Source organism: Lepidochelys kempii, chromosome 2 (assembly GCF_965140265.1).
Source record: "Lepidochelys kempii isolate rLepKem1 chromosome 2, rLepKem1.hap2, whole genome shotgun sequence".
Taxonomy (NCBI): domain Eukaryota; kingdom Metazoa; phylum Chordata; order Testudines; family Cheloniidae; genus Lepidochelys; species Lepidochelys kempii.
In genome coordinates, this window is record NC_133257.1 from 257,076,196 (window position 1) to 257,095,948 (window position 19,753).

Below are 19,753 nucleotides of genomic sequence, written 5' to 3' on the forward strand. Positions count from 1 at the left end.
TAAGAACAGTTTCACCATAAAGAGAGGGGCCATTACTTTCCCTGATCTATAACCAGTTACAGCTCATATATAGGTCCAAAAGTGCATTACACATTGTGCTTGATACAGGGTCTTAGCCAAAGCCCACTGAAAACAATTGGAGACTTTCCACTGGCTTCAGTGGGTTTGGATCACACTCACATTGCATTACAAGTTAAATGTTATTTTTTGTCCAATACCTTGCTTTATTCTCTTTTGAAATGACTGGTTTCAGAGTAACAGCCGTGTTAGTCTGTATTCGCAAAAAGAAAAGGAGTACTTGTGGCACCTTAGAGACTAACCAATTTATTTGAGCACACGAAAGCTCATGCTCAAATAAATTGGTTAGTCTCTAAGGTGCCACAAGTACTCCTTTTCTTTTTGAAATGACTGCTTCCAAAGTTATCTTTATTTTGGATTATTTTTACCCAAGTATCTCAGCTTGTATTTTCTAAGATGAATTTCATTGTATTACTTGCCCCTGTGTTTTAAATCTCCTTTTTATTATTTCTTTGTCAGCATTGGTATTTGCAACACTTCCCAGTTTAGTGACATATACAAACATATACATGTTTAGTTAACATGGTGTTTTTCTTCATTTCAAAATCATTAGTGAAGGTATTAAATAGCACCAGACCCAAAGCTGATCTCTTCAATATCCCCTGTTTATGAATTGTTCACAAGCAGCTTCCAGTTTTTGTAAACGTATTTGCTATTCAAAACTACTAGCTGAATCACTTACAGCAATAATTCTTGGTCTACAGATTGTTTGTGAGCAGGCTATTGTGAGCATTCACTATTCAAAATTCAAACTGTATTGGCTTCACAAGGTGAATAGGTCCCTAGTTAAATGAATGCAAGTATTTCAAACATTCGCAGTATCTGGTATAATTACTCATATTTATGAGTTCAACGTTTTATTTCTGCCAACATTTTCTAATATTCACTTAAATGTCATTGTTTCAACAAACATTCCTGCCATTAAACTGATCTTCTAGGATATTTGCTAGAAAATGAAACAATAGAATGCATAAAATAGATAAATAAAACAGTTCTTAGTTTGACTCTAGCCCTCTTCCTGACAACCTTTGTATGCTGCTTTGGCCCCAATCCTGCAAACACCTTCATACATTCTTAACTGTAAGCAGGTAAGTAGGCTTCAAGGGAGCTACTCCCCTACATCAAATTAAACTCATTCATAAGTTCTTATGATCTTAGATGGTAAACTTTGCAATGCAAGATCTCAAGATCTACATCTGCCTTGTGTGTACAAAGTATCTAGCATACTGTTGGCATGTCCAGAATACAAATCAATAATGAATAATCATAATATTCATTGGATTTTTTGTGCGGAATTTATTTAGCTATTAAGAAAAGGAGTACTTGTGGCACCTTAGAGACTAACCAATTTATTTGAGCATGAGTTTTCGTGAGCTACAACTCACTTAATCGGATGCATCCGATGAAGTGAGCTGTAGCTCACGAAAGCTCATGCTCAAATAAATTGGTTAGTCTCTAAGGTGCCACAAGTACTCCTTTTCTTTTTGCGAATACAGACTAACACGGCTGTTACTCTGAAACTTAGCTATTAAGTTGATCAGTGAACTTTATGATCCTTCAACAAGTTTTTAATCCATGTGATCTCATATACCATGGCATTGAAATTAACATTCCAAGTAGGATTTCATGTCTACTAGATCAATCTCTTAGGAATTCCTTGTAATAACATTATTGATGATGGATTGCTGTGGATTTATGTATACACACTCTCATTACAGTGTGTATGGTAACACCCATTGTTTCATGTTCTTTATGTACATAAATCTCCCCACTGTATTTTCCACTGAATGTATCTGATGAAGTGAGCTGTAGCTCACGAAAGCTTATGCTCAAATAGATTTGTTAGTCTCTAAGGTGCCACAAGTACTCCTTTTCTTTTTGCGAATACAGACTAACACAGCCGCTACTCTGAAACCTGTAATTCCATTGGAATTTAGCAATGATATTTATAGAATGAACTAATTCAACAGAAGCTGTATCCCTGGTATCTAATCAATTTCAGCTTGAAAACAGAAAATTATTACAAACCAGATCCTTAGGTCCAGCTAAGTTACTCTCAGCACAGGACCTTAGATAAACAAGAAAAGGTGGCTGTCCTGGTGGTAGCCAGGGGCCAGTTCTACCTTGATGTAAATTAGACTGGTTTCTAATTTGTTCTAATCTGCAGGCTGCTTTAATCTATGCCAGCAGCAATAGCCTCGAAGGCACTATTCCGCCAAGGCACTATTCTGCTGTCTGGAGATTACTGGAGTGCAAAGCACTCCTCCTACTCCTTATACCTGTCCCAGGTGATGGGGGCAGGATGAGATGGTGCAGAGCTGGCTATGTCACTGCTGCAGGAGACAGGGTTCCTCTAATCTGGGGAAATCCCCAGCTTCTCTGTTAGAGATTGACATAAAGGAACCTGACCAGGGCCAAAGATCTGGCCATACATTTGCAATTCATAGCCAAACAGGGCGTATCAATTCCCATTTAAAGCAGCTTTGGGGAGTAGGAACATTTCCAAATATATCAGACTAGCACATCAAACTATTGACTTTGTCTAAATATTGTATTTTCTTTCTTGTTTTCAGTTATTCCAGTGTAAAACTGTCCCTTCAACAGTTTCTTCAGCCCTCATTTTTTATGCATCTTTCACATACAACCTCATCTCCCTTGCACATTCTACAGCAAGTGTCTCCATTACAGCTATTTCAACTGTATTACAATTAATATAGTAATTTACAGCCTAAAACACATGCATGGCACCACAGTGGTTATCTGCTTCACTTGTATCTACTCCAGGGCTAGTTTATGGAGCCTTTGTTAAAAGCCACAGTAATTTAGTACTAGCAGATACAATGAACCTGCCTCATTCTGAATTTTTGCTCAAAATTCAGAAATGGAAGAGTCGGGGAATCGGAAGTAATTGGGAAGGAAATATAGGTGGGCTGCAGGGGGAGAGGCTAGGTGAAATGATAGAAAGGACCCTGAACAGTGAAGGTAAGGAAAAGTGTGGAGAAGTAGATGGCAGGAGAGATTATGGTAAGGAGGGCCTGTGGGAATCTAGAATGTTGTTATAATGAAAGAAAGTAGCAGGAATGGGGAGCAGGACAGAATCAGGAGAGAGATAGCTGGGGCAGTGAGGAACAGTGGGGAAGAGGCAGTCAGGCAGGGTTAGTAAGTGAAGGAAGAAGCTGGATGGCAGATGCAGATCTGCCACAGATAACTGAGGTCACAAGGTGGATGGGTACAAGAGATAAAGGGAAAACTTAGAAGAAGCGTGGCCAGTTGAACACTAGACTCAAACTGCAACAGCTAATGGCTAGTGGAAGGGCAGAAGGGAGGAGACTTTATGTCTTGTGAGCCAGCTGGTAGGAGGAAAGAGCATGTCAGCTGACGGGAGTAGCATTGTGGGAAAGGAATCTGAATACTGTCCAGCTTTCTAAAATCAGTTAGTTCTCCAGGAACACTGGTCTTTTATAATCATAAGGAATCATAACCAAAGTGGAAATTAATCTAATTGTGAACTGACCCTGATGACATGTTTTACCTGTTACTTCTACTACAGACAGTTCAGGAAGACTACTGTTTGCTCTGAGAAATAACTGATATAAAGTAGGGGTTGGATGAAATGTTAATAAATTTAAATTTTTCTCTAGTGAAAACCATAGTATTCTTAATTTTGGCTAGAAGGAGACAGCTGTGAAAATTAAAATAAGCACTGAGTACAAATATTGGTATGAAGTAAACTTGTAAAGCTGTGCAGCAATTTAAATTGGGCTTCTGGACTTACCATCCTACAGAAATTCAGCTGAATACTAACAAGTTCTCTCTGCCTGTTTCATGTGTGTTTGACTATTATAGAGATCTATGGATCAAAAGTTCTATGCAACTACTCAGTAATTATATTGTTATTAAATACTGTGCAAGTAGACAGAGTGCCTTGGTGTTGAGTGCCTGAGTGTCTCAACATTAAGTAGGAGAAGAGGCTACTTTGGATGGTTTACTTGTGGCACCTTAGAAACTAACCAATTTATTTGAGCATAAGCTTTTGTGAGCTACAGCTCACTTCATCGGATGCATACTGTGGAAAATACAGAAGATGTTCTTATACATACAAACCATGAAAAAATGGGTGTTTACCATTACAAAAGGTTTTCTCTCTCCCCCACCCCACTCTCCTGCTGGTAATAGCTTATCTAAAGTGATCACTCACCTTACAATGTGTATGATAATTAAGGTGGGTCATTTCCAGCACAAATCCAGGGTTTAACAAGAACGTCTGAGGAACCGGGGAGGAGGGGAGTAGGAAAAAACAGGGGGAAATAGGTTACCTTGCATAATGACTTAGCCACTCCCAGTCTCTATTCAAGCCTAAGTTAATTGTATCCAATTTGCAAATGAATTCCAATTCAACAGTCTCTCACTGGAGTCTGGTTTTGAAGTTTTCTGTTGTAATATCGCAACTTTCATGTCTGTAATCGTGTGACCAGAGAGATTGAATTGTTCTCCGACTGGTTTATGAATGTTATAATTCTTGACATCTAATTTGTGTCCATTTATTCTTTTACGTAGAGACTGTCCAGTTTGACCAATGTACATGGCAGAGGGGCATTGCTGGCACATGATGGCATATATCACATTGGTAGATGCGCAGGTGAACGAGCCTCTGATAGTGTGGCTGATGTGATTAGGCCCTGTGATGGTGTCCCCTGAATAGATATGTGGGCATAGTTGGCAACAGGCTTTGTTGCAAGGATAGGCTCCTGGGTTAGTGGTTCTGTTGTGTAGTATGTGGTTGCTGGTGAGTACTCACTTTAGGTTGGGGGGCTGTCTGCAGGCAAGGACTGGCCTGTCTCCCAAGATTTGTGAGAGTGTTGGGTCATCCTTCAGGATAGGTTGTAGATCCTTAATAATGCGTTGGAGGGGTTTTAGTTGGGGGCTGAAGGTGATGGCTAGTGGCGTTCTGTTATTTTCTTTGTTAGGCCTGTCCTGTAGTAGTTGACTTCTGGGAACTCTTCTGGCTCTATCAATCGGTTTCTTCACTTCCGCAGGTGGGTATTGTAGTTGTAAGAATGCTTGATAGAGATCTTGTAGGTGTTTGTCTCTGTCTGAGGGGTTGGAGCAAATGCGGTTGTATCCTCAGACGTTCTTGTTAAACCCTGGATTTGTGCTGGAAATGGCCCACCTTGATTATCATACACATTGTAAGGAGAGTGATCACTTTAGATAAGCTATTACCAACAGGAGAGTGGGGTGGGGGGAGAGAAAACCTTTTGTAGTGGTAAACACCCATTTTTTCACGTTTTGTATTATAAGAACATCTTCTGTATTTTCCACAGTATGCATCTGATGAAGTGAGCTGTAGCTCACGAAAGCTTATGCTCAAATAAATTGGTTAGTCTCTAAGGTGCCACAAGTACTCCTTTTCTTTTTGCGAATACAGACTAACACAGCTGTTACTCTGAAACCTTTGGATTGTTTGTCTCACTTCCTAGTCATCGTGAAATTAGCAGATCCTTACCTTCTGGGAAACAGTTATCAGGTTCTTTTAAGTCTTCAGCCAGCTCAGGGATCTGTTTCAGAAGCTCCTCAGGATTTGTCAGATCCACTGTGCTGCCTTCAGAACAGCTGATGTAATCCAGGTGCTACACAAGAGAAGACAATGTATCATTTTTTTGTTTAGAGTGGTCACTGTGCTTTAAAATAAACTGAATGCTCTTCTTATTACATTCTGTTGCACACCAGAAGCAACTACAACATTACACTGTCATCATCAGGAGGGTGCCTTCTGCTCGTTGGGAAGGAAACTGCAGCCCTCTGCTCATTGGTAAGGGTGCTCTGTACACTGCAGCCCAGGTTGGCTGGGGTTGGTTAATTTCTCGCTAGCCTGGACTTGAGCGGACTGGTTAGTGAAAGGGAGAACCCAGAACCAGGGGGAAGAGGGCATTCCTCTCACCTGAGCTTGGCACTGCAGGGAGCCAAGAAAGTAGATTTAAAACCAAAAATCCGCTAGCCGTACCCCTTCCCCCCGTTTCTAGGGTTTCATTTCTGAAAACAGCTGGGCAGGTAACCTCAGGCCAAGCCAGGGGAAGGAGTAAAGGGGAAACAAAGTCAAGCTAGCTCCATCTTTGATCCTGTAGTAAGGGCTTCATCCCTGGAGGCATGGTGCCTCCCCTCCCCACCCCATTGGGGCACATGGCCCTGTCTTATCCCACCCCACCTTCCATCCGTGCGGCTCTCCTCACTGGCTAACTTGCCTCCCCTGCCCAGCCCGCTTCATTCGCCATCTTTCCCTGCATCATAGGATGTGCTACCTACTATGGAACAGCGAGAAAGAACACATTTGAGTAAAAACAAGCCCTGGCTAATGTGCTGCTCTCTCTAAAGTACACCAGGCTTTAGCAAAGTATTTAATTAGCCTCCACAAATTTCTTTTCCTCACCTGCAGATTATAGTGATATCAGCCCAAGAAGCCCTGGAATGTGATTCCTTCTGTGGACATGTTCAATTGAGACGTAATGACATTGACTTGGTATACAACAGAATGTAGTAAGAAGAGCATAGAATGGATTTTATTAACACTATTGAGCTGCTTGTGAATGATTTTGTAACTATACATATTGGTGACTTCTTTCTCTGAATGTCACTGTAATTGGCAGTGAAAGTCACTCAATTTGTCACTGGTCACTTTGACACTTATTTTCTCACTAGGGAAACCAAAAAGTCTCTAAATCTAGTGACAAAATAGCTAAATTGGCAACATTCTGGTGGAATGGACTTTCTCCCCTGAAATATCTCCACATCAATTTAAAGCCAAAGCTAAATTTAAAGGCACCAGATTAATCACTGTAATAAAACTTGCATATGGGAATGATTCCAACTTTTCTTGAATTAAGTGTATATAGTTCTCAAACACAGACAGGCTTTAAAACATTTAACTAGTTAGAGCTGAAAACAATTAAAACCAGAGCACCCCACCTGGGGAAAAAGAGAGTGAGAGAGAGACAGACAGAGAAATGAAAATATAGTTTATTCAGAGTCCTGTTTGGTAGAGCTTTACAAATTTCTGTTCAGAATGAAAGTACGGTAAAATGCCCTCAACAATTTACATGAATTAGAACATGTAATCACATAAAACATAATGTATTCTCCACTGGCTTAGACTTCCTTGTATTCCAGCATATTTCACACTTCACACCATTAGAGATGTGTGAATAATTCATAACAAATTATTTATTCAGTGAATTCTGCCACTTTTTCTGTTTCCAAATTGCTGATGAACAATTTGTGATTTTCTTGAATATGTTCCTTATTAAAATTATTCTCCAAAGACTTGTGTAAATAATCATGGGATTTTATTTTTTACTTTTTGTGAGCAATTCATTTAAAATATTTTGTATTTGAAATCTGAGCTGTTTTGATTGGACATATAGACAACGTTGTATGTGTCCACTCCCTGACTAGAGGAGTATAACCCTTATATATTCAGCTTGGAAAATTGTTTTTAAGATTACATATACAAAATTCATTTAATGTGTTTTGAAATTATACAGAAAAAAGACTGGACACACCAGAATGGTCCCTGAAACCATTTTCTGGGACAAAACATTTTTGCTAATTCAGATGTCAAGTAGACAATGTTAATTTTTTGGTAATCTTTCTGAATCAAAGGCAACTCAGAACCCAGTTTCTCTTCCTAATAAAGTTTTTAATTAATATTTATAAATACAGCATTTTGCCATTTCCATTCATAGAGATCCAACTATTCCACCCTGAACCAATGACACAGAATACTTCAAGCTAAATATAACTGAGCCAAGTAAATTTATCAGTCATGTCATGATGCAAGTATTAATCCAAAATGGAACTATGATGAACACCTGCATGGCTAAGATATCTGAGGCCTTCCCAATACTTGAAGAAAGAGAGTTCTCGTGCTTTAAACACAAAATAGAATAATAAAGATAAATTTTATTGTACAACATTATTTTTGAGTCATTATCTTTATTAGATTCCAAAAAACAGAAACAGAACATACAGAGATTGGCCAATGTTGGTGATTTCAGGTTAGGTAAGAACATGGTGTTACCTCTTTTTGTCCTTGTGATGGTTCATCCTTCCTTTGTTTACATATGTTAAACTCACTTAAGTCTTCAGAGAAAACCTCAGATCCTTTACTCCAAGTTTCTGGGCTTCTACATTGCTCTCCCCTCTGTCTCAGGTGGTTTTCCTGCTGAAGATAATCTTAGATGGGTATATTTTATTTTCTCTTTTCTTTTTTGTGCCAGAAGGATGGCACACTTAATTTCAAAGTAGAACACTCTAAATGGAACACAAAGCACCTTGAACTACTCACTTATAGTCTTGATCTTTACAGAGAGATACAAAGTGGGAAAAGTTTGCCTTGGTTACCTAAAATAAATTAAGGCCTGATCCAAAGCCCACTGAAATCAATGAGAATCTTTTAATCAGAACGAAGTGAAAAACTCAGGACCTGAAGGGGAGATTTTAGATTCATAGTTAGTCATGACTCCCGTGACGTTCCCATGGGTACCCAGGTTTCTGAGGCACTTCGCTACCACATGCCCTTAGGAAGAGAAAGCCTTGTCAGACCCTGCTGTGGGTCAGCTCACCAACTCCACCGCCCACGGACAACACAAGCACTGCCCTCTACACCTATGCAGGCCCCACACTCTCTCTCTGGCTTAGCAATAGGCATCCTCTAACCCCCAAACCCTCCTAGTATCTCCCTGAGTGTCCAGGCCCTGTTCCACTGTACAATTGCTGTATTCACAGATTTGCAGCTCCCAAAGGCGCATTACACCCAAGATTCACCAGTTATACCTCAGATCAGAACTCCGTTCAATACTCAGCACTTAGATACATTCATAGTGAAAACAAGTAAAAGTTAATTCAACAAACTATAGAGCTTCAAGTGATAGCAAGCTGAAGTATTAGAAACAAATGGCTACATATAAAAGAAAATCATTACATGCGTTCTAGAGCCTGGACTTACTGAACTAGTTACTTTCATAAACTTATCGAGCAATGCCTACCCAAAGTTCTTCCAGAGTTTTACTACCAGACATGGCTGTAATCTGTTCAGGAGACAAGTCTTGCTGTCAGATTGCCTCCGAGGGGAAAGATGCAGGGTATACCTCTGCACCTCCAAGTATATCCCACCATCCATTGTTTTTTACTCATGAACAGGATTCCCTGCTACTGTTTATTTTTCCCTGTAAATTTCCTCTTTTGAAGATTTTGCAATCTCTTCATTAGCATTTGACTCAGTATACAAGGGATACTGACCAGACAGAGGGATAAATGCCATTACTTGCTGCTTGAAAGAAACATTCCTGAGGTATGTCACCGCTGGGTTACCTGCCTTGAGAACCTAATTTTCAGTATAAACACATAACTTCTTAAATATTACCAGCGCACATATTTTCCAGTGATTATGATGTCCAGAAACCTCACATGCCACCATTTAGTGAATCATTATGCATATAACTGACCCAAGGGATCCCTGTAAAACTCTATGAACCACCCATGCCCTCTGCCAGTTGGCATCCAGACGTCCCTATGGATCACAACTCTAGTTAAAGGGGAACTGCAAAAATTCAGACAAACTTAAAAATGTGTTTCTATGCACTATAATATAATAAATATAACTTTGAAAGAGCCATTCCATTCTTAATCCATCCTTCTTTTTGCTGAGATGACAGAAGAGAAAGAGAGGTCTCGTTGTTAAGAGTTCACAGCTTGAGCCCTTGACACTATTTCCTCTCTGCCTGGTTACTGGTGCCAAACATATATTTCAAGGTCAGAATGGACCAATGTGATTAGCTAGTATAAATTCGTCCATAACTCAGGCCGTAGAATTTCACCCAGTAATTCCTGCATCAAGCCCAACAACTTGTGATCTGTATTTCACAAATACATCCAATCTTGATTTAAAGATTCCATGTGATGGAGAATTTACCTAATCCTTGGTAATGGTTCTTCTAATGGTTGATCACCCTAACTTTAAAAAATCTAAACCTTATTTCCAGATGGAACTTTTTAAACTTAAACTTCCTGCAGCTGGATCATGCTTTGCCTTTGTCTGCTAAATTAAAAATCCCATTAGTATCAAACATATTCTCCCTGTACATGCTTCTTACCTGTTTACTGTACTCAGTTTTTGAGAATGTGGTTGGCTTATCATCATCTTCTTCATAATCCTCACTATCAGAATCTGCCTCAGCAATAGGGACACAGACAAACATGTTGGGGTTGGTGATAAAATCTTCAAGAATGCTAACTGAGCATTTGTCCCCAGTTTTCTCAGTTCCATTGTTACTGTGATTTTCTTTACAATTTTGCCCTTCTTTTCCAGCTTCCACACATGTGTTCTTGGCAGCCAATTTATTTTTCTTTTTGGCAGCTTTCTTTGGATGCTGGCACTGGCCACAACAGTAATCCCATGTTGCGTGTTTCACCAGGTGAAGTCCCCTGTGGATCCGAGCAAATGCAATTTTAAGATTGTTCATCTCTCCATCATCTTCGGGTGCTTGGAGGTTGTCAGCACTGAAGGAGTTCAGCAGTAATGCAATGAACAGGTTGAGAACCTGAAAATAATTGGAATAAAAAGAAAATCATGGCAATATAATTTTGAAATGTAAATAACGGCTTGAAGATTAGCTGGTTTCTAAACAATTTGTTCTTAATGCACCAACCTTAACAAGACAAAATGAAATGATTATTTAGCAAGTTATTTTTCATGTAGCATATTTGGCTCTCACAAAGGTATATGTTTCCATGACCCTCAAAAAAAATAAAAAAATAGTAGATTTTGTGTAGCATAAAATGACGATCTTATTGCCAATACAGGGATATGTATAAAGATCACACAATTTAACTGAAACACAAAAAAGATTAATAAAAAAAATTGGTGTATCACAGTACTCCATCAATCCCACAAGGAGGAGACAATTACATAAAATTACAGATACACTGATTATGGGGGTGCTGTTCCTTTAACAGGACAATATTGTTAAAACAGTGTTGGAGAGATTTGTGCAATAGAACTATCAGCCTGGATTTTAGAGTAAGGGCACAGTCTGGGCCTTGTACAGGATAATGAAGGTCTGATACTAGTCTCACAACAGTTTTACCTGGGTGTAATTACACCAGACCTGAGTGGAACTGCTTCTGATTTGCATGGATATGAGATCAGAATCAGGCTCAGTGTGTCTATCAACTTTGTAGCATTGTAATGAAGAATATTCTAGGACTGGCTTCCCTTAGGAAGAGTCAATTTGATTGCAGGTGGAACTATAAAGTGTATATCCAGTTAGATGTTGAATATATTGCTTCAAATACAGTGGTGGAGATGATTGAATCAGCAGTTATAGAATCATGGTGTTTTTCCTCCAGGCTTTTCCAAAGGAGGGGGTCAGAAATTTGGGAAGAAAACCTATTTTTATATTCATTTTAAGATAAAAGAGGGATGAAATCGGTACTTACCTTAAAGTAACTGTGGTTCTTTGAGATGAGCTGTCTATTTACATTCCACAGATGGTGTGCACATGCCCTTTGCATTCAAGTCTAGATTCTTTTGGCCTGCAGTGTCCATTGGGGGTCACAACTGTGCTCTGAGTGTTCTCATGCCTCCAAATGAGAGCATAAAGTGTGGAGCGACCCCAACTGCCCCTCAATTCCTTCGCCAATACAGAATCCTAATGCTATAAGGCTGTTGTAGCAGGGAAGGTGGGAGAGGAAAAATGGAAACACTATTCTGATCTTAAAAAGAAAAGGAGTACTTGTGGCACCTTAGAGACTAACCAATTTTTTTGAGCATGAGCTTTCGTGAGCTACAGCTCACTTCATCGGATGCATACCGTGGAAACTGCAGAAGACATTATATACACACAGAGACCATGAAACAATACCTCCTCCCACCCCACTGTCCTGCTGGTAATAGCTTATCTAAAGTGATCATCAAGTTGGGCCATTCCTTATTTCTTATTTCTGCAGGAAATGGCCCAACTTGATTATCATGCACATTGTGTAAAGAGTTGTCACTTTGGATGGGCTATCACCAGCAGGAGAGTGAATTTGTGTGGGGGGGTGGAGGGTGAGAAAACCTGGATTTGTGCTGGAAATGGCCCAACCTGATGATCACTTTAGATAAGCTATTACCAGCAGGACAGTGGGCTGGGAGGAGGTATTGTTTCATATTCTCTGTGTGTATATAAAGTCTGCTGCAGTTTCCACGGTATGCATCCGATGAAGTGAGCTGTAGCTCACGAAAGCTCATGCTCAAATAAATTGGTTAGTCTCTAAGGTGCCACAAGTACTCCTTTAGTGTGAATCAGTGATTCAGCTAGAAATAGAATCCAAATTTCCTGTCTCTTTGCCTTCACTCACCACTAAATCACAATCACAAGATGGGTTGGGTAGGGTGGCGGCATTGGGATAGGGATTTGGAGTAGCAGGGTATGCTGGGGGACAGGCCTGGGACACAATGGAAGGGTTCTGTGTTTTGTGCAGTGAGAAGGGAACACTCATCAGGGAATGCTGCAAGGCTAGTTTGGTTTAGTATCACTGGACTGGTCTACATGAACAGTTAGTTCACAACAAGCTGGGGTGTAAATCTACCCCACATTAGCTTGCTGCTCTTTAAATGTCCATGTGGACCATGTAACTGCATACTAAAAGGTCCATAGTGAGCTTTGATCTAACCTGCTTTGAAACAGACTAAATGTTCTTGTAGACAAATCCACTGACTCTACTTCTGTGACTTTCCTCAAACTCTCCCCTGAAAAGTGCCAGTTCTGGGTGAAACTTTGATTCAGGAAACCCAGCAGCAGAGGAAGAGCAACAGGATTCAGGTAAAAACCCCCTCTCAAAGAGGTTGGCAGGTTCAGGCCAGCTACTGGCAGCTCGTCTCCTAGGGTGGTAGTCTCATTGGCCAACTACCTCACTGTATGCGGACTGTTCAGCTCTTTTGTCACAAGATCAAGGCGGTAGGAGTCCATGATCATTTACGATGCTTCGTATTGGACAAGATAGTTATCCCCAGATGGCTACCCTGTCTCCTGCCACACAAAGGTTTTGACTGCTTTAAATTTTTTCGTTTTATTGCACTAAGCTTCTTACTATAAGAGATCACTGCCAGCTCCAACCTACAAATTTAAAATAACACATATAAGGAGAATCTTTGGTCCTGAGACTCTTATCATTTGCACCGTGTAACTCTGTTAACTCCAATTCAGATATTCCGGATTTATACTGGTGTAAGCAAGAGAAGAATTGGATCTTGTACCCCATGAGTCTTTCACTGTATATATTTAATTTTGCATTGTGTTTTGAAATATGAGACTGGGAGGGGGGTGTGCTATGTAAACATCACAAGCTGATGTTTTTGATTAACTCTGAATGTCCTGGGTTTGCAATGTTTGTTTTAGGGATAATTACAACATCCCTGTAATGTTTGGTACCCTTAAGCTACTCTTAAGTGCTTTTAACCTTAACTCCAACTGAACTTAATTTTTATTCACATCTTAATATTTATTTGTTTGGCTTTTTTTAAATTCCACTAATATGCCGAAAGCAAGTTGGCAATGAAAATGTCATCTCAGAGTTAATGGGCCAGCATTTTCTTTTAGATACGCTACTTATACAGTAGTGTAATTACACTGATTTCCATGTAGTTACTCCTGATTTAGCCTAGTGTAAAAGAGAGGAGAAGTAGAGCCAATGTCTGGCATCTAAAGAGACCTGAACTACGAGCCTGCATTGAGTTATGTACTGACAGAATTCTGATTTCAGTGTGGCTACATATGGGTTCAGGGGCTGATTGCAAAGAACGCGGTGCAGACACAAGTTTTGATAATCATACACTTAGTGATAATTTACACCAAACTCCTGATAAGAAAATAAATTATTGCCAGTATTTTTTTTCCTGTTAGAAAATTATTCCTCCCTGGAATGAACACTATCATGTGAAAGAGTTCATTGCTACACTACTGAAAGTGTCTTACTTTAAATATTAATAGGAGTTCTAAAGGTGAAAGACAAATGGGATTTTCTAGAGCACAACATAGTGTGGCCTCTTTATCAACATCTTTGAGGGACTTACCATTGAGTGATAAAAAGACAAGTCAGTATATTGTATACTATATATGCAATAAGAATAGAAAAATAGCTGGAAACTCACCACTAGGTTTCCTATCACCATGACGAGCAAGAAGACTAGAAGGCATAGTGTTTGCTCAGCTACCACCATACAACCCCACATGGTCTCAATCCATTCTCCACACAGAATTCGGAATATAATAAGGAATGAGTGGAAAAAATCCATAAAATGCCAACGTGGCTTGCAATCCTCACTTATTTTATGGCAATTTTCACCATAGTTTTTCCCAAAAAGTTGCATTCCTACCACGGCGAAAATAAAGACTATGATTGCCAGAACCAGGGTGAGGTTACCCAGGGCACCCACTGAGTTACCAATGATTTTAATGAGGGTATTTAAAGTTGGCCAGGACTTTGCCAGCTTGAAGACCCTCAGCTGTGTAAAAAATAAAACATAGCATTAGATAACAGAAGATTAGATATTCCTCACATTGCATCATTTAAAAATGGTTAAAAACATTATACATACATTTTAAACTATTCAAACACTCTGAAATGTAGGTTTCAGAGTAACAGCCGTGTTAGTCTGTATTCGCAAAAAGAAAAGGAGTACTTGTGGCACCTTAGAGACTAACCAATTTATTTGAGCATGAGCTTTCGTGAGCTACAGCTCACTTCATCGGATGCATACCGTGGAAACTGCAGCAGACTTTATATACACACAGAGAATATGAAACAATACCTCCTCACTGTCCTGCTGGTAATAGCTTATCTAAAGTGATCATCAGGTTGGGCCATTTCCAGCACAAATAGAAAACCTGGATTTGTGCTGGAAATGGCCCAACCTGATGTTCACTTTAGATAAGCTATTACCAGCAGGACAGTGGGGTGGGAGGAGGTATTGTTTCATGATCTCTGTGTGTATATAAAGTCTGCTGCAGTTTCCACGGTATGCATCCGATGAAGTGAGCTGTAGCTCACGAAAGCTCATGCTCAAATAAATTGGTTAGTCTCTAAGGTGCCACAAGTACTCCTTTTCTTTTTTCTGAAATGTAGGATATTTTAAAGTCTATATATGATCAATGCAATATAGACATACTGATTTGCACATGTGTTATATCACTATCCCCTGTTCTTTATCTGTTTGTGTCTTTTTGCTCACAGGCCCTGCAGGGTAATGACTGTTTCTTATCTATCTTTATAGACAGTCCAGTCCAATGAGGCCCCAATCCTGGTTGTTGTCTTTGCACACTTCCATAAACATAAATTACCAACTTGCAATTTGAATTTCTCAGGAAATAATCTTGGGGGACAGCACATTGGCAGATTTCATTCTTCCAATATTTCCATGTCTCCTAGAAACAAAACTTTAATAACCTTCCTGATTAACCTAATTTGTACTTGATTTGCATTTACATTAATCAAACTTTTATATGCAGATGGTCTAAATTTTAGACCCACAACTCCAAGTTATTAGGAGTTATGGGTGTTCAGCACCTCTAGAAATCAGGCCACATATCTATCTTGAGTTTTTTATGCCATCCATCACCATACTATACAGGGCACATAACCTGCTTAATTTTGAACATGTGAATAGTCCTATTGATGCCAAAGTTTCTAGCTAAAAAAAAGACTGATATATATTATATGGATAGATAAACCAGCCACCTCTCTAAAACTCAGGCTAGTAGATGTGCCTAGCGATTATATAATGTAAATGATGCCTATTTTATTACAATTTTTCTCCATCTCCAGCTCTGCTTCTTCTTTCTCAGTTTCTCTGCTTTTGCTTTTCATCTGTTCATTCTCTGCTCCAGCTTTCACTGTATATTAATGTTGGGGGTGTTTTCTATCTCATTCACTCCATATGTTTTTAACCATCTCCAAGTTGAAATACTAATGCTGTATTAGTTTCAGTCAAATCCAAATGGGTTTGAAATCTGGCAAAATGTCTTTCCCATTTCTAGTACTGAGGGTTTACAAATTAATTTTCCTTGCACTGAATGGGGGGCACTGACATCCTCTATTATATTCATGCAAAAGGTTTTATGAGATTGAATCAGTATGAGACATTACCAGTCTGAAAGAACGTAAAACTGATAGGGTTCCTCCTCCTTTACTGCCTTTAGTTCTGGGTAAACCCAATTCAATTAAGCTGAGGGTGACAATTAAGCTGTCAAAAATATTCCAGCGCTGCTGAAAATAGTAATAAGGATCTAGAGCAATGATCTTCAAGATCATTTCTGCAGTAAAAATGCCAGTAAAGACCTGTGACAAAGAAACAGTAAGTCATGTCAGCCAAAAGGGTACTCTTTAGACTACCTTCCTTCAAATATAATAGCATAGCTATAGATAGGTCAATGAAATCTGAACAGCAGATCCTACTTTTATCATGTATTCATATAATGCATTGTCAATAAAAACTCTAAGCTTTTCTGCTGCATTCTAATTGATGTTTAGAATGTCTGAAAACCAAAAGTAACATCTGGGAACCCCATATCCCTGAAGTAGAAAGAAAGAAAGAAAGAAAGAAAGAAAGAAAGAAAGAAAGAAAGAAAGAAAGAAAGAAAGAAAGAAAGAAAGAAAGAAAGAAAGAAAGAAAGAAAGAGAAACTTTCTTTCTTATCAGCATTCTTTGTATTCTGGGTAGAAATATCCATAAATTCATTCTTGATATAGAATGTGACAATTCACTTACCATGTTGCCTACGCGAAGCATGAATTTAAATGTGTTTGTCATGTTATAGTGCTCTAATGCCATGAAGATAGTATTCATCACAATGCAAACAGTGATAGCAAGGTCAGTAAATGGATCCATTACTAAAATTGTCACTTTGTTCTTGATTCTCAACCATACCGGACAACAGTCCCATACAAGATACTTTAGGGCAAAATCTTTCAAGCATGGAGGGTATTTCTGTTGTGATTCTTCAAGTTCTTAATGACAAACAAAAAACAAAGCAATAACCAGGTAATCAGTGGTGAGCCAAGTGGCAAAAGAAGAACTGCAACTAATGAAAGCACAGGAAAAACCCCCCAAATTCCATCACTTCACAAGTGATCAGGGAACTCTTCTGGATACTTTCTGAAATCATATCACTCATTTTCTACAGAGGCACTCCGTCACTCTGCAATCATTTTAAATACACTTCCTAGACCGGAGAATTAGTATTTTAACTCGTTCTCTTCAGATAAGGTTTCATTCAAAACCCACTGAACTTCAGCAGGCATTGGATCAGGCCTTTATTCGTGAGACATACATTTCTACTGTCAACACCCTTAAAAATATGACTGGGGTAAAACCTTGCTCCAGATGCACCAAGGAATATAAAACTTAAAACTACTTTTGTGCTTTCTCCCCACTTACATGTTATAAATCTTGTGTGCCACATTACCAGTGACCATGCTGCATGCAATAAATAGCTCTGAGACTGATTAATGCTGAAGTGAAATGCCTGTACTACACTTAAATTTTGATTAGATCCACTTCGCCTGATATCACACCTGAATCTTGGGAAAGTTTTAGATTCACATAAAGCCAAATCTCAGTAGAGGCAAAACTCAGTACATACACATAGGTAACATTTTTTAGGCTCAAAATTGTCAGTGGATCTGGACAATGCTGGTGGAAACTGTACGGAAGGTTAACAGCTATTTTCAAGGATCTGAGAGTGATGAAAAAAGTGGTGTGATTCTTCCATCTGGTGTATAGAATTTATTTGACTAAAACCATGTAATTTACATTATTTTGGGGAAGACTGGGCAGTGAGTGTATTACCTCTGCAGCAACTGATCATTCTGGATACTTGTAAACTATTTACAGTAGTAGCTGACAGTCTGTGCTGTTGCATAGGTGTAATTCGTAAAATCGTGTATGTAAAAAAAGACGAAAATGGCTGAGAACTTAAAAACTAGACAGTGACAGACTGCAAATCCAAGTGATGATTGAGCCTGGTGATATTCCAAACAAAAAAAGCTCTCAACCATGCTTGTAGCTGTTTCCATTTTTCCACACTGTGTTCCACACTGACTCCACAGACATTCTAGGCTTCAGAATCACGTTTGGGGTTGTTGTGTGGGCTGGGTGGGTGGTTCTGTTCATCTCTGTGTCTGTTGTACTGTGCTGGGAGAGTTTTGTGGATTTGTGTGGGTGCTAGTTAGGCACACAGGTTTGGTAGCTGGGCCAAGAAATCCGCCATCTATGCAGTCTCCCTGATAGCACCAATGAAATTGTTGAATGTAAACTAGCTGTAAAGTAAGGGTGATTTTCTGAATTACCTCTGATATCACAATGGTCTAGGACTCTTGGCATGGCATAGATACATGCCTTACTGTCGCCAAACACAGCATGGGTATAATTCATAAAGTCAAAATGACTGAAAACTTTAAAAGTTTACAGCAAGAGACTGCAAAACCCAGTGATGATTCAACCTGGTGATATTCTGAACAAAAAAGGGTGCTCAGCCATGCTCACACTGACTGTATAGATATTCTAGGCTTCAGAGTAACAACAGAATGACATTCTTGGGATTTTATTATAGAGATTACACACACCAACAAAACAAACAAAAACAATAACCAACAAAACCCTATATTTAAAAAGCATTATTAAAGTTTGCAACGTGAAGCAAAAGTTAGGAAATGCCAGAATTAAAGTTATCTGTGAAACTTTAATTTGGCAACTTTAAACATATGCATAGTTTTTAATTCTATGATTACACGCTTTTTTCCCATAGCACCCGTGCCTCATTCAGTGCACAGGATGGATGGTTCTCACCTAATTAGCAGCTATTCAATATTTTGTTTTCTCCTCATTGATCAAAGTGTGGCCCCATGCCTTGTTTACTGCACACATTCAAACCCTGCTAGGAAGACAAAATTATTAAATTCCTTGTGGGCTTGTCTATGGCTCTCATCATTATAGTATCTGAGTGTTTCACAAACAATTGATTTTTGCAAGATGAGGAGGTATTATATCCACATTTTACAGGTGGGACAAAGACCAGAAAGCACATATGCTGTTGTAGACATAGAAGCTTGGCTCCTGGATGGAAGTTCCACCATTTGGAACTTTGGGGGGTTGAATTTGAAGGATGTTCATTTGGTTACTGGGGGTCAGAAGGAGCAGGATCACAGTGGGGTCATAGAGCTAGACTGTGGTCAGGCAAGGAAGCACACAGCCAGACTCCTATAAGAATAGGTTTCCCCTAGTGGAGTAAGAAGCAGGATGGTTCTGAAAGCTATTGTTATGTTTGTTATGTTTAGTCTGGTGAAATAAAAGTTTAGCGGTTTTTCAAATCCAAAAGTTGGAGGTGTAGTCAACTGGGGGATTCTGAAGAGACCTGCAGGTCCCCTGAAATAGAGGGATCACCTGATATTTACAGGCAAATGTCTGAGAGGAAGATTAGAGAGATAAAAGCATAGGTGCAGGAACTAGAGTTTATAGTTTGGTTGAATGGCTCTTAGCACACACACTATACAAATTGTTCCAGCACCCCTGGGTGAAAGGCCATACTAGCAACCTAGAGATGCTGATGTTGAACAAAGTATGCCACGGAAGGACAGGTCAT

At 39.3% G+C, this 19,753-nt stretch overlaps 1 protein-coding gene across 2 annotated transcripts in view; it reads right to left on the bottom strand.

The window, feature by feature from the left end:
* Positions 1-19,753, bottom strand: part of LOC140906084 (sodium channel protein type 5 subunit alpha-like) — a 90,816-nt gene that overhangs the window by 42,465 nt on the left and 28,598 nt on the right. Inside the window, exons 13-18 of one of the 2 annotated variants that reach the window (XM_073329592.1) lie at positions 16,882-17,120; positions 16,261-16,452; positions 14,267-14,620; positions 10,227-10,673; positions 8,153-8,296; positions 5,585-5,708 (exon numbers count right to left, since the gene is read on the bottom strand). In XM_073329592.1, coding sequence (XP_073185693.1) covers positions 5,585-5,708; positions 8,153-8,296; positions 10,227-10,673; positions 14,267-14,620; positions 16,261-16,452; positions 16,882-17,120 — 1,500 coding nt within the window. Of the gene's footprint in view, positions 1-5,584; positions 5,709-8,152; positions 8,297-10,215; positions 10,674-14,266; positions 14,621-16,260; positions 16,453-16,881; positions 17,121-19,753 lie in introns of both variants that reach the window. The other variant, XM_073329593.1, reaches the window with a different exon arrangement.